Genomic DNA, 14,410 nt, shown 5'->3' on the forward strand with positions numbered 1-14,410 from the left:
TTTTAAATTAATCTTTTAAGAGTATTAAAACACAATTTTCATATTAATAACTTATTACAAATCTCAGAATGTTTCTCATTGTGCCGTATTAAAATTATATTATCCTCTAGGTAACTTTAATCTTATATTAGCATTAAATACTTTTTATTTATTGTTATTGCCGTTTTAAATCCAATCAGATTATTTGAGGTGGAGTGAATTAATGAAAAACGAAATACAGAAATACAAAATTTTATTTTGAATTCATCATTGCACTTTTTAGTAGTTATACAGCTATAATAGATACATTAGGTACTCAGTCAACAATATTTACTTTAACTTGCTCTAACAATTTCGATTTACTGCGATTTATTTTTTTATATTTAGGATTCGCTTTGACTGACCTTCTCACGTTGCTTCGAGTCATCACCTTATCGAATATTTCTTCACTAGTATCTTCACTACCGTCATCAGAGAAGTGATTATTCATACTGTCGTTCATTTTATTCGGCCTTAATACTAAAGGTTCTATGCTACCGTCTGAGAAAACTGAGTCATCGGCAGTCGGCCTTTCGTCGTCGCTCAAAGACTTTTCATTACTGTATTGACGATTCAATGCCCTTTTATCTTGATCGGGTACTTGTAATTTATTTTTCTTATCATCTTTCTTTTTACCACCTTCTCTATTACACGGTTTGTATTTCATAGGCGAGAAATCAACTCTTCGCAGAAAGCTAATTGTGTCGCCGAATTTCCTGCTACATTTTCGCGTGGCTTTGACCTCAGTTTTTATCTCAGCTTTGATGTTACTCTCTTCGGTTTCTAACGCAACACCTGAGTCAGAATTCGAATCGACTAGTATATTTATTTCTGGTACGCTTATGTTCAAGTCGGTGTGGAGTTTAAGTTTGTTGTTTAACTCTTCAATAGTTTCCGCTTGTTTCTGTATAATTAAATCTTTTTCAGCGATTTGTTTTGCAACAGATTCTGTCCTTAAAGCTAAGTTGACTTCGTATTTTTGCAGTTCGCTTGATAAAAATTCCAATTCCTTTTTCCTTGTGGATTCCAATTTCTTTATGACTTCGGCTTGTTTCGCGTGCGCTTCTTTCAGTCGCGCGACCTCTTGCTTATGTGATGTGTTAAGGAATTTAATAATGTTTATTGCCTCTTGTAGTGTCGTCGGCTGCAGTATACTTTCTTTGACGGCGTTTTCAGACATTATTGCTTTCGAATTGGATCTGTAACAACAAGAAAAACGTATTAGATATGTTGCGTAAAACAAATGGTTGAATTTAAACATGTATCATCGACATTGCAGTTGATTAGGCGCTTATTCGTTTGGTATTGAACTTCAATTAACATTAAGACGCCGCTGTTACCATTGCTATAATTACGTAATTTGTAGAAAATATAAATTCAACGAAATGTTTTTTGAATACGTAACAAATTTCTTAATGAGTTTTTGAAGGTCGTTAATTAGTGTAATGCGATGTAATATGTATTACATGTTTTCGAATATCATTTTATTAAGTGTAACGTACTAAGAAATATCATAATATTTTTGTGACGTAATTTGAAATCATTTTTTAAGAGCACGACAAAATGGTCTCACTGTACCTGAGATAGTAAGTGGAATGGGGTCCAATAGATTGTCGACTAACGAGAAATGATTACCCCTCAACAATCGACAGAATTATGCCGGTCTATTTGCACCTGCTATACACAGGCTGATCCCGGAACGCGACATACTTACTTGGGCCACTAAAGCGAGTTTTAACACTATAACTGTGGTCGCTATTCGGACGAATATATTCTACCACCAGCAATTCGGATTCTTAACCTTATTTATTACATAACTTAGCTACACATTATATAGGGATTTTCATAGTTTAAATACAGGTCTTAACATAGAAATGCAACTATACACAAAAGTGATCTCATACATGCCATCACACGAATGTTGACATGGACTCCATCACACTTGTACAATAACACCTCATTGTTCCCGCGGCGGGCGACCTATTTGTAAAAACATTATGATATTTTTATTTCGAACCTTCCTTCGATTGTTCTCGTATGTAAGCAAAAAGTTTTCAATGGATTTGTAATTTATGAACTGTATTAATATGAAGTGTTGGTTTTCATAAAATCATTGTAAATTGTAAGCGTTGTAACCTTAGGAGTAAAGGAGGCTTTTCTGTGTGATAATAATTCAGAAATAGTATACTATTGTGATTTATAATATATTTTTTACTTGTGCACGGCAGAGTGACCACACTGCACCTGATGGTAAGTGAAGTGAAGTGGTCCAATAGAATGGCGACTGACGAGAGATGATTACCTATTCGGCAGTCTACACAATTATGCGGGCCTGTTGGAATACACAGGCTGATACCTTCGAAATACTTATGGAGAATTTCTTAGGTATGCAGGTTTACTCACGATGTTTTCTGTTTACCAAATTTAATTCAATAGACACAATATATCTTTAATGAAGTCAGAGGAGAGTGCTTTGGGTTTTGAACCTGCGGACATTCGTCTCAGCAGTCCGTTCCACTCCCAGCTAGTCTATCAACGTTTATCATTCAAATCAGTAGGATTAAAGAGGTATATTTGCAATGTGACCTTAAAATTTAAATTAAAACCACTAGAATTCAATAGAAACTGTAATTAAAAATTGTTTCAGTCAAACAGTGGTAGAGATAAATCATTGTGATTTATAGATATCAAAATGTTTAGCAAAATTGGTTTTGCGTGTTGAAATTGTAATTAAATATTTTCGTCTTGAAATTCACATCAACAATAAAAGTTTATTTAGTGCGGGCACGCCAAAGTGACCCTTTGTATGTACCTCATGGTAAGTAAAGTAGGATCCAGATTAATTGTCAACTGATGAGATATGATTATACCTTGCTAGTCGACAAAATTATGTCGGCCTGTTTAAAAAGGTTTATATTTAAGTGAGTTTAAGTTAACTATGGGCTGACGGACAGCTTTTGAAAATTCTTTCACAAGTAAAAACCTACACTATTCTGTAGCATTATAATTTACATTTTGATAAGATCTTTATTCCATTAAAAAAAATAGGCAGATCCACGATCAAAGCTAACAGTAACGAAGAAGTTGAACTCTATTACTCTCAATAGCACCTTCGAATACAAAGTTCCCGTGGGATAAATAGCTTCAACTCAGGAATGAAGTCCTGAGCAAAAACAAGTTTCTGCTACGTGACTCAGTGCATTTTTGTATGCCAACAACCTAGAAACGGGTTCGTGGTTACGAATCGGATGCATTAAAGGTCTGCACGTGAATGACTGACGCAATGGAATTTGAGAGGCTGCATCTTATGGCATTTACTAAGTATATCTTCACCTTTTTCAAATGTCACTATAATAATTAATAACAGTTACTTAATTTAACAATTTTTCTAGGTATTTAAAATCAAATTATTAAATCATAAAAATTACTCACTGAATATTATACGACATAAACAAATGGAAACCTCTTCAGTTATATGAATAAAATACGGTTAATTGACAGATAAATTCGGACAAATTATAATAGTGAACATGGATGACGAAAACCGCCATCTAGTGGCGCAATCTGAATCTATTATCCTATCAATACTTGGCATTATAAAATATACATGTATTATATTAAATTAACTGAAATGTAATGTTAAAATAGTTGACACTATATTTTGCATTCCATGTTTAAGTGAAAAGCGTATTAATAAACGTTATAAAAATATGTATAAGAATACGTTACAAAAGCATTTAAAAAGGTCACATAAAGCAATTTATAAAAATAAATAAATTTTGTAGTTAACATTCAAACAAAGAAATCTGTAATTAAGTGGGCATAACCTAATCTTGCTTCAATACATTCCAAATAACTGGCTCTCAGCTAAGAAAATATTCTGGCCACATTGTTGATAATAATCGACCGGAACCCATATTTTATAATTGTAGTCATATTAAAAATTATAAGCAAATTATAAGTAAGGGAAGATTATTTTTTTATATTCACTGTGGCTCTTATGTCGGTATCGGCAACTATAGTTCGTGGACGTATCCTCCAGAATTTATCAGTAACTATACAATTACAATTAGTACAATTTAGACCCCTAACCCAATATAATCTACAGAAATTTAGTGCTAGGCTTAATTTGGTGTTGCCTATGCTGACTTGCGGTTCAGACAACCCAAATAATATGTTATGGTTATGGGCTCCTTTTTCCGCACTTAGCCCGTAAAAAAGTCGGGCCATTGTGCGTGAATCAGTAACTATAATTATGTGTTAATCTAAAATTCATCCCCTATATTAATCTCGTTTTTCATTACAAAAAGGAAAGAGACTAAATCATGGATTTAAGACTTTAATTACGTAATTATTATATTTGTTTATAAATAAATCATCAATTCGTGTCCGTAGGAAAATTTAGAAACAAGTTAGAATGTGTTTTTTATTCATTCATTGCTGGGTGACTTAATCGAAACATTTAAATATTAGGAGTTCAATGTAAACAACTTTTATAAAAAACATTGGCATTTAGTAACAAATTACTATGAAAACCATTTTGTTAACGGACTTCAAAATAATAACTACGATTATAATTGGCTATTAAATTAATTCCCACGCAAATTAACCGAATATTTAACTGTACTGTTATGGATAAAATATATATAATTTGCTTAATTTCAATTAATTTATGTGAGAGTCATTTTAATGGATTAAACATATGTAATATAACTATATAGATATCGCCTCATAGCACCAAGGATAATATAACCAGGGAGACGGCTGGAGGTAGGTTCAAACCCAGATGGCAAATACGTAAGTATTCTTTTACACATAATAAAGAAAAATTGACAAGTTGAAATACAAAGTAAAACATTCTTACCTTATACATTAATATAAAACGATAGTAAACTCAGAAAAATATATTTATATACAAGCATTCGTACATAGTACCTGCTTTTGGAGATAGCTCAAGTGTGTAATGTCATAAATGCAACACTTTGATGAGATAATTAGATGTTTGTTAAATGTACACAAAAACTGAACGGATTTGGATGGAATTTGACATACAAATAGACACCATTTTTGACTAATTTATAAACTATTTTTTATCCCGCATACACAGGCTTTTATTCCAAAAACAACTCACTAAAACCTGTGAGCAATGGTATATTACAAATACGTCGAAAGATGTTTTTAAAAGCGAATGCATCGAGTCCCAAGGCGGCAGACCGGTTCAGTTATTTCTGGCTCGGGTAACTTGTACCGCTATCGGTCATCTGAAGTTTGTCCGTACACTTAAAGTTTTCTACTTCATGTTACTTCCTACTGAGATACTAATTGAATGCTATGTAATAATTATGTATTATAAGAAAGTTGACGAAATTGTACAGTTAATTTGGATTTTAAATAATATTATTTATGATCCTTTTTCACATTACATTATAAAACAAATAAACACAAAAAATATTTTAAAGGAAACATAAAAGGGATAGAAAAAAAAAACAATACCTTTCAATTATAGATCCACGTGCAAACTCCGAGAAATCCAAACAAATGTATCACTTTTTGTCACTGAACAGAACCTCTTCGATCGATGGTCGAACTCTGACTGACTGACAATGGGACGACAAGCCAAGACAGGTGTACAAGTTTGTACTAATCACTTCACATTACTAATCACTTACCATTGTATGGGAATTAACGAATGTTGCTATAGAAAAATAGCCCTTAGGGTATTGTAATAAAGAATAGGATTTTGTTAACAATAGATTGGGGATCACGTGCACTTTGCCGACAAAGGTAGTTAATCTGCTATTCTATTGTTCAAATTGCAGTTCGGCTAAAATTCTGTTTTAGCTAATTTATGACCAAATAAATCCGATAATTCGAGAAATTGTAAATCTTTTTGCGTGGTAATTATTGTCGTTTGAGTCAAACTTAGCCGGCTTATTTTTAGTAAACTAATAAATTATATTTTTGTTCGAATTATAAAATAATTTAAATACGTTTGCATGGCTCTACAAAAATATATATTTGAAATAAAACATAACGTTATTCAAAATAAGAATCATTTTTGTGTATTGTATTATTTTTAAATATAAAAAAAACGATTTGTTAAAACACCCTCCTCCCAACTCAATTTACATTATATTTCAACAATTAATAAAACTCAAAAACAAAAGAACAGCGAGATAATGCACAAAAATTCAAAAGCAATGTCGTATCGAAAATAAATTGCATCTCCACAAATGTGTGTACAAAAAGTTCAGATTTTAACATCTCCGATGCATCATTACGAAACCTCGACTCCAAGCCGGTTTTAATGTATTCTCGAATTTTACAACTCCAGTGATTATGCACTGATGCATGTTTTCGTACAGAAATAATTAAAAATATATTTAACAAGCCCTGTGAATTCATTTTTGTTTGGAATACGTCGAATTGAATGAATTTTTCGTTTTTGTACTTTGTTTAAAATTTATATTGTTGTCAGTTAATATAGTTTACGTTTCCTATCTCTACCATAAATATCCTTTAAAACGAACACTGTAAATCGAACTGTAATAATAACACCATAGAATTGTAATTCTATTAATTGCAGTATAAACATCTACAACACCCTAACACGGGAAATTGGGATACAAAGGAACTTCAGTAATAAACTCTATAATTATGTTTAATTCTATACTATAATTTAGTTGCAGTAAATTAAATCGGCGATAATCTAGTTGGGAGTGAAACGGGCTGCCGAAGTGAATGTCTGCAGGTTCAAAACCCAAAGGCCTCAGATTTTTATAAAGTCATGTGTGTATACTTTGTGAATTATCGCTTGTAATGGTGAAGAAAAACATCATGTGGAAACCTGCATACCTGAGAAGTTTTCTATAAGAATTTTGAGAGTAATTGAAGTTTGTGTGTCCGCAATAGGCCCGCGACTAAAGCCTAAGCTCTCTCAGTAGTAGAGGAAAGCCGTGCACAGTAGTGGCGCAGTATATAATACATGGCTGACATTATTATTATAAAATAGACTTGGTCTCAACGATACGCCCTTTATTAATACACCTTTTAAAATAAATTTATTAAAAGGAAGTCTTATATAACACAATAAAATTGTAATTAAAATAAGTGCAGTTAAAATCTACTACATTCTAATGCGCGCGATATTATACACCACTGTTGATTATGTTTGATTCTACACTCAATTCAACTGCAGTAAAGGTAGGGCCCTCACTAAAAACACCTGCGTTAACGGTTTCCTGTGACCTTTTTGTACTATTCGTGCCCTTGGTTATGGAAGGGTCAGTAAATTCTAACATCTTCTCAATAACTGTTAAAATAGGAGAATAATTAAAAAACTATATATTTTTTTAACTTTTGACAATCGTTTTTCCGTATGGTTACTTATCTATAATTGAAAATTAATTTTAAAAGCTTTGTTTTTTTTGTAATTTCCTAGATTAATAACGGTTTTTTTTTTTTTTTATTTATTGCTTTGTATGAACTTTTCGTTCGACTGATGGAGAACGATACGTCCGCCCATAAACAGTAGAAACATCAGCCAACACCTTGAATTACAAAGTATTGTTTGGTATTCCACTGCGCTCACCATCCTGAGACATGAGATGTTAAGTATTATTATGTCCAGTAGTTACACTGGCTACTATGTCCTTCAAACCGGAACACAACGGTGACTACACACTACTGCTTCGCAGCAGAATTAGCCATTGCGGTGGTACCTACCCAGACGGACTCTCACATATGAGAGACCTACCACCAGTACTATCCTTAATAATCGTGTTTTCTTATTCTTAATGATATATAGAATTTGGTGATAGATATAAATATTGAGTACTAGCTGACCCGACAGACGTTGTCCCGTGTTACTATGAATTTGCAGCGCGCATTCTGTCAATCGCTGACAGTTATTTCAGACAATTGACAGTTATATAAAATTAATATTTTCGTTAAGTTTTCCTGAATTTTGTAATTTTCCGCGCAGTTTTTTGAATTATTTCTTTCATAAGAACCTTCTCCTGACAATAATAAACACAAAAAAAACAAATAGTGAAATCGGTCCAGCCGTTCACGCGTGATGGCATGACCAAGGGATATAGGGATTTATTTTTATATATATAGATTTACAATAATCAGAGCTTAGTACTCAAAGTTCACCCAGATTTTAATCCGTTTCTAGGATAAAAGTCTTCCATAAAATAATAATAAATAACACTCAGGAATAATATAGCTTCCTGTTAATAAGAATTTTCGGAATCGGATTAGCAGTATAAGGGATTACTCCCCGCATTAAAATTAAGATACTGTTTAACAGTTGAAATGGATTTAAATTTTTTGTTAATATTTTTGTTTATGTACCCTTGGTATTTTAAAGTTCATAGCATTAAAGACATAGGCTAAGTTAAGTGGTCGAATCAGATGACGCAATTTGTTTTTTTTATACGTGTACGGCCAGTGACCCCACTGAAGCTGATGGTAAGTGGAGTGGGGTCCAATAGAATGTCGACTGACGAGAGATGATTACCCCTTGGCAGTTGACACAATTATGCCGGACTGTTGGAACCGGATATCTAGGCTGATCCCGAAACGCGATATACTTGCACCACTAAGGCGGGTTTTAACACGATATTTGTTAGTGTACAGTAGTCGCTGTACGGGCGGATGTAAAATATATCCCACCATCAACAAAACCTAGGCATGCAGTAAGTTATGTAAGTAATCAAGCATTTTGAAGGCATAAAGAATATGTAGATTGAGATACAACTTAGAGAGGAGATGCAATAATGCAATCACATTTCATCGAACTAATCGTAATCTCACCATGATGTGATATTTGTCGAGCATATCGCAATATCGAACACACTCCATATCAGGCAATCAGGTTTTTAAACCAAAAACTAAAATGTTTAATATTCCCGTTCTGAAAATTTAAGCCTTACAATTCAGAAATACCAGACCAATGACATATAAAATTAAAATAATAAATTCCACATACATTTACCAAATGAAACTCCTACCTCGGGTTGCGAAAGTTGGCCAATTATAACTTAATATTACTTTCGTATTGGTACAATTTTGTAATGGATTCTAAGTGCGTATGCCACATGTTACAATATTGCGACAAATATACGAAGGTTGTAAAATTTCTAAGTCAAACTGCAAGATATTCGGTTTCTTACGTGAGATGGAATAATAAATAATAAAATAATATCAGCCCTGTATTATATACTGTCCCACTGTTGGGCACGGGCCTCCTCTACTGCTGAGAGGGATTAGGCTTTAGTCCACCACGCTGGCCTCGTGCGGGTTGGTAGACTTTACACACCCTCAAAAATTCCTGATAGAGAATTTCTCAGGTATGAAGGTTTCCTCACGATGTTTTCCTTCACCGTTAAAGTAAGTGATAATTCACAAAGAATACACACATTTTTTTTTTAAAAAGTCAGAGTTGTGCCCTTGGGATTTGAACCTGCGGACATTCTTCTCGCAGTCCGTTCCACAACCAACTAGGCTATCGCCGCGTTCACGTGAGATGTATTCATCAATAAACTTGGTATATAGAAAAAAATTGGACCTAAGCGTATATGGTCAGCTGATAGTTTTATTGTAAATCCTAGTTCTATCAAAGGTTTTTGTAGGTTTTCCTAATACGGTTTGTTTAAGACTAATTCCTAAGAGAGAAGAAACTTAAACTCCTCGGTCATAAAAAATAATAATTTACACGATGCTTCTAAAATTGTGTTGCGGCGACTCCATGTTGAAATGAAATATGCCGTCCATCTAATAGTTGATATAATAGGTAACAATCGATGTAAGAACACCCTAATTTATACTTTACAATGAAGTACTGGTTTCCTACAGTTTCGCATGCGCGGGCGCAACCTACGAGGACCTCTTACCTGGAGAATACCGCGGCAGTATTCTATAATACCCATCAATTCGTAAATGGACAACGGCCGTGTCCGTCTCGACATTCACTTGAATAGATGTAAGTAAACAAAATGGCGGTTAGAGACACAAGTTAGAACTTGAACCAATAGAAAGTATTAATGGCTTTCCAAAAGTAAATAATCCGCAGTAAAAGAACCAATCTAGTCATAAAACCGCACGTTTCATGGAAATTCAAGTGAAATTTTCTAAGAAATAATTACAAGAACAATAGAAGTACACTTACCTGCTCAGATAATATTGTTAGATGCGGCTTCTTGCAACAATTCTTAGAACTTTTATGATCGTATTGTTTTAGTAACCTCGCGGTGTAGGTAATAAAAGCCATTCAATATAAATATATATTTTAGAATAAAGTACGCTTGAGAATATATTATGTTTTTTCTTTATTGAACTAGATCTTGAGACGATCTAGCTTCTTGCTTAATGGCAAGTGTGACGACCACACGTAAACAGCATCAAAACGGCCTAAGTTTAATAAACCAAATATTTTAATATTAAAATGCTAAGAAAGCAAGTAATACAACTGTTTCTTTTATCAATATGGATGATCATTGTTATGGTTATGGGCTATTTTGTCCGCATTTAGCCCGTAAAGTAGTCGGGCCATTGTGCGTGACGTTCATGCAGGCTATAAAGCAAGCCAGCCTAACTCCGTCCAGAAGCGCAGGATCTTCCTGGTGTCTCAGGCTTCTCGGAGTGAACCCGGCGAATCGAGGATTTTTGCCCATTGCGCAGTTATAAATGTTTGTGGGCAATGTCCTGTAATGGCACCTACAACTATGTGTAGGGATGCGCTGTCCAATGGATGATCATATAGAGATAGCTTTGATAGCTTACTCATACTATTCTGAACAAAACTGCAAGAGCTCGGCTCTACAAACATGACAAACAAAACAAAACACACAGAGTGAATAGGCAGATCTGCAACCAAAGCACTCACTTTTGACAATCACTTATCATCGGTGATTGTTATGTCGAGTGATATTTAATTCGTAGGAAGCAAACAGTTTTGTATAACTGTGTCAGTGGTACACAACGAGGCTCTTTATAAAAAGTAAAAGGTAAAAATCCATAAATTTTAAAAGGTAAGCGGATTTGTTAAATATTAATCTTATAAGTGGAATCATAAAACTTGTCCTTGAAAAGAAAATTCTGGACCTTTTCTAGGAATAGGGTTTTATAAAGAAACATTTCGACTACCTGATTTCCGTCAGGTAGGCAGTATTTAATGGTGGCGTCTGTCCTGATTACTTGTATAAGTTTATAACATTATAGAACTAGATACAATGTATAAAATAGTTTCTTAGTAAAACGCAATATTAACGGGAAATTGACATAATAAAATAACTGTAATTTTTATTAGCATTAACAAAAAGAAAATACAATGGCTTCTTAGGTTTGCGAGATTTTTTTAATATTTCACGTGAATTTTATAAGTTGGGTACTAATAAAAACCTTGCATGAGGCGTAGACTGATATGTAAGTAATAATAGCGGTCAGAAGGCTTCACTGCTAAGTCTGTCAATACGCACTAAGCCAGCGTGGTGGAATAAGGTATATTTCCTCTTAATAGTAAAGGAGATCCGTGCCCAGCCGCGAGAGAGTATATAATATTGGGCTGATATTATTATTATTTATATTTGTACTTTTTTCAATCTCTTCTATCCGGAGGTACGGTTACCAAGTGCATATGAAAATATTTACGATTTTTTCGGACTATGTGGCAAGTATTTAGAATTACGGCTTTCTTTAGGAAGATGAAGGTAAGTTTGTGGATATTAAGGGTGCAGAGAGTAGAATGGAGTAACTTAGATATGACGCCTGTGGAAGAAATTACAATCTAAGATGTTTTTATTACATAGATACGTTGTCCGAGCTCAATACTGGTAAGACGAAAGCAAGGCAATTGCCCGACATTCGTTTAGTCAACCTTCAACCACTGTCGCGGCTAGTCGGCTTACTAACTATATTTAACTTATTTTTTAACTAATAAATGCATTTTATTCGAGTGTCATGGCGACGGGGCGGTCGATGCTATGCCCATTCGGGCACACTCGGGCCCACTCGGGCCGTATCAATGCGAGCCGCTAGGGCTGTGACTATAGTAAATAATACGCTGTTTTTATGTGTAATTTTATTAGTGTATGACGCGTCTATTTGTAAACGTTATTGATTACAATGCGGAAGGTTTTTATTATAATTTTATACACAAGTACTGTAATGAACGTGAACGGACTCTTGGTTGCATTTATTTATATTTTTAGTCCATTATTCACTTAATTTGTGTCCAATTTTATATACGAATGCGAAACGGGTTTATTTATAGTCTGGAAGCTTTTATTACTTCCAGAGAGCGGGAGTTTAGAGTACTGTGAGAAAAACTTTAAGCAAATAAAAGAAAGAGTTTAAGTTTAAAACTCGTTCAACCTTTCCGGAAGGATAGTGATGAATTAGCTTTTGGGATATTATTAAAACTAATTGTATTTCTTTGTTTTATTAAAAAATAAAAACAAATCACACCTCTATCTTTGAAGGGGTAAGAATGGCTGCACATCTAGGGCATGCACTTTTCATCATGGATTCCATTTCAAACTGTGATATATTGAAGGCTAGCCTATGACTACTATATATTGAGCAGAATAAACTTAATATCACTTTTCCCAACCAAGGTTTCGAACCCGGGCTGGGAGAAGTGATTGGGGTCGTTAACCCGGAATCATCTCTCGTCAGTCGACATTCTACTGGACCTCACTCTACTTACCACCAGGAGCTGTGGAGATACTTTGCCATCTTCATATAAAAAAATAGTGGATAAAAAACAAAGAGGATAGAAAGAAAACAAAGAAAGAAAGAAAAAAAACATTTATTGGCCACAAATTGGGCGGTAAACATAAATAAGTAATAAAACTTAATATCAAAATTTATATAAAAAAAGGAAAAAACAAAAAGAAAATACAGTTTAGATGGATTTTATATGTGTATGGTATATGTCCCACCACAACAGTGCCAATAGGATCTGGATCAGCGTAAGCCAAACAGCAAGCGTTTGACGCTGATTTTTATCCAGACCCTAGAGTAACGTCACTCATATAAAAAAAAAAATAATAAATAAAAAAGAGAAAAAAAAATATCAAAATATAAAATTTAAATTGTAAAAATATGAGGAGGCTGTATAGCCCACAATTCCTTGCCTATACAAGAAAAGAAAATATATATTTATTTATTTATTTAATTGCTTGTCGGAAGGCTTACAGACTAATAACGATCTTATAAATATAAAAAAAAAATAATGATAACTTAATTTGCTAATTACAAGCCTCCACCTATAAATAGTCAAATACAAATACAAACATGTTACAGAATACCAAAATATATATATGTGTGTGCGTACGTACACACACACATATATACATACACATGTATATATCTATGTATATATATGTGTATGCTTACATATAATAATAATAATAATAATAATAATAATAAATGTTTTATTTGCACAAACAAAATAACAAATAGGAACACATAAATACTTAATTAAATTATTATTAGTATGTAATGTTAGTGCTTATAACTAATTTAAAACAAAACAATTGACAGGGGCCCCAAACTAGGCAATGCCTGTATCTTGGGGACCAAAATATGAATATAATATAATTTAAATAATGTTCTTTACTTTTTTGTTTTTATATTTCACTTAATTTATATCTATTTTAAATTTATAATCCTTATATTAAAACTAACATAAAATTTAGGTGTAAACTAATATATATCTATCAGACTTATTTTGAGATCATTAAATTGCTTTTAAAGTTAAATTATCTTATGATATTTAAAATATTTTCAGTTTCTGTGTAGTTTAACGACAATAGCCACTTTGTAATCGTTAACTTAGCTTCTCGTGTTGAAATGCCTTTAAGATTGCAGTATCCTAGTACTGAGTTATAAGTGTGAGCTCTAAGAAACTCACCAAATCTGCGTCCAAAGGAAGTGTGTACGCTAGGCAATGGCAATCGAAAGACTCTTTTCTGAGACAAAGTGGGTAAACTTTCTAATTTTGAAAGGTGTCTATGGGTATATAAACAGTTTGTGAGGATAAAAGTTGACGCACAGTTAAGACCTTCGCTTCTTTATATAAGCTTTGAGTTGAATATCTGAAAGGTTTCATTAACATTATTTTAATAACTGATCTTTGTGATCTCTCTGCAAGAAGTAAGTTAGATTTAGTGGCACTTCCCCAAATAGAAATACAATAGGTGATGATTGATTGGCAAATGGCTGTGTATATAAGTTTAAGTGTTGTGTGGCTAGCATAATTTCTAAGTTTTTGAAAATGGGTGATGTTTTTCTTATACGTTTGGATAAGTTTTCAATGTGGGCCTTAAAATTCAAGTTTTTGTCGATAACAACGCCTAAATATTTTATGGTGTCGACCTGTTCT

General features: G+C 33.2%; 1 protein-coding gene across 1 annotated transcript; it reads right to left on the minus strand.

Moving 5' to 3' along the window:
• Positions 1–215: 215 nt before the first annotated feature.
• On the minus strand, positions 216–5,657 carry LOC115440362. Its single transcript, XM_030164626.2, has 2 exons — positions 5,512–5,657; positions 216–1,217 (listed from the first exon to the last, which is right to left on the minus strand). Exon 2 carries the CDS (start codon positions 1,196–1,198, stop codon positions 296–298), a length of 903 nt encoding a protein of 300 aa, XP_030020486.1. The 5' UTR covers positions 1,199–1,217; positions 5,512–5,657; the 3' UTR covers positions 216–295.
• Positions 5,658–14,410: the final 8,753 nt, after the last annotated feature.

The sequence above is a fragment of the Manduca sexta genome, chromosome 19, assembly GCF_014839805.1.
Source record: "Manduca sexta isolate Smith_Timp_Sample1 chromosome 19, JHU_Msex_v1.0, whole genome shotgun sequence".
Classification (NCBI taxonomy): Eukaryota; Metazoa; Arthropoda; class Insecta; order Lepidoptera; family Sphingidae; genus Manduca; species Manduca sexta.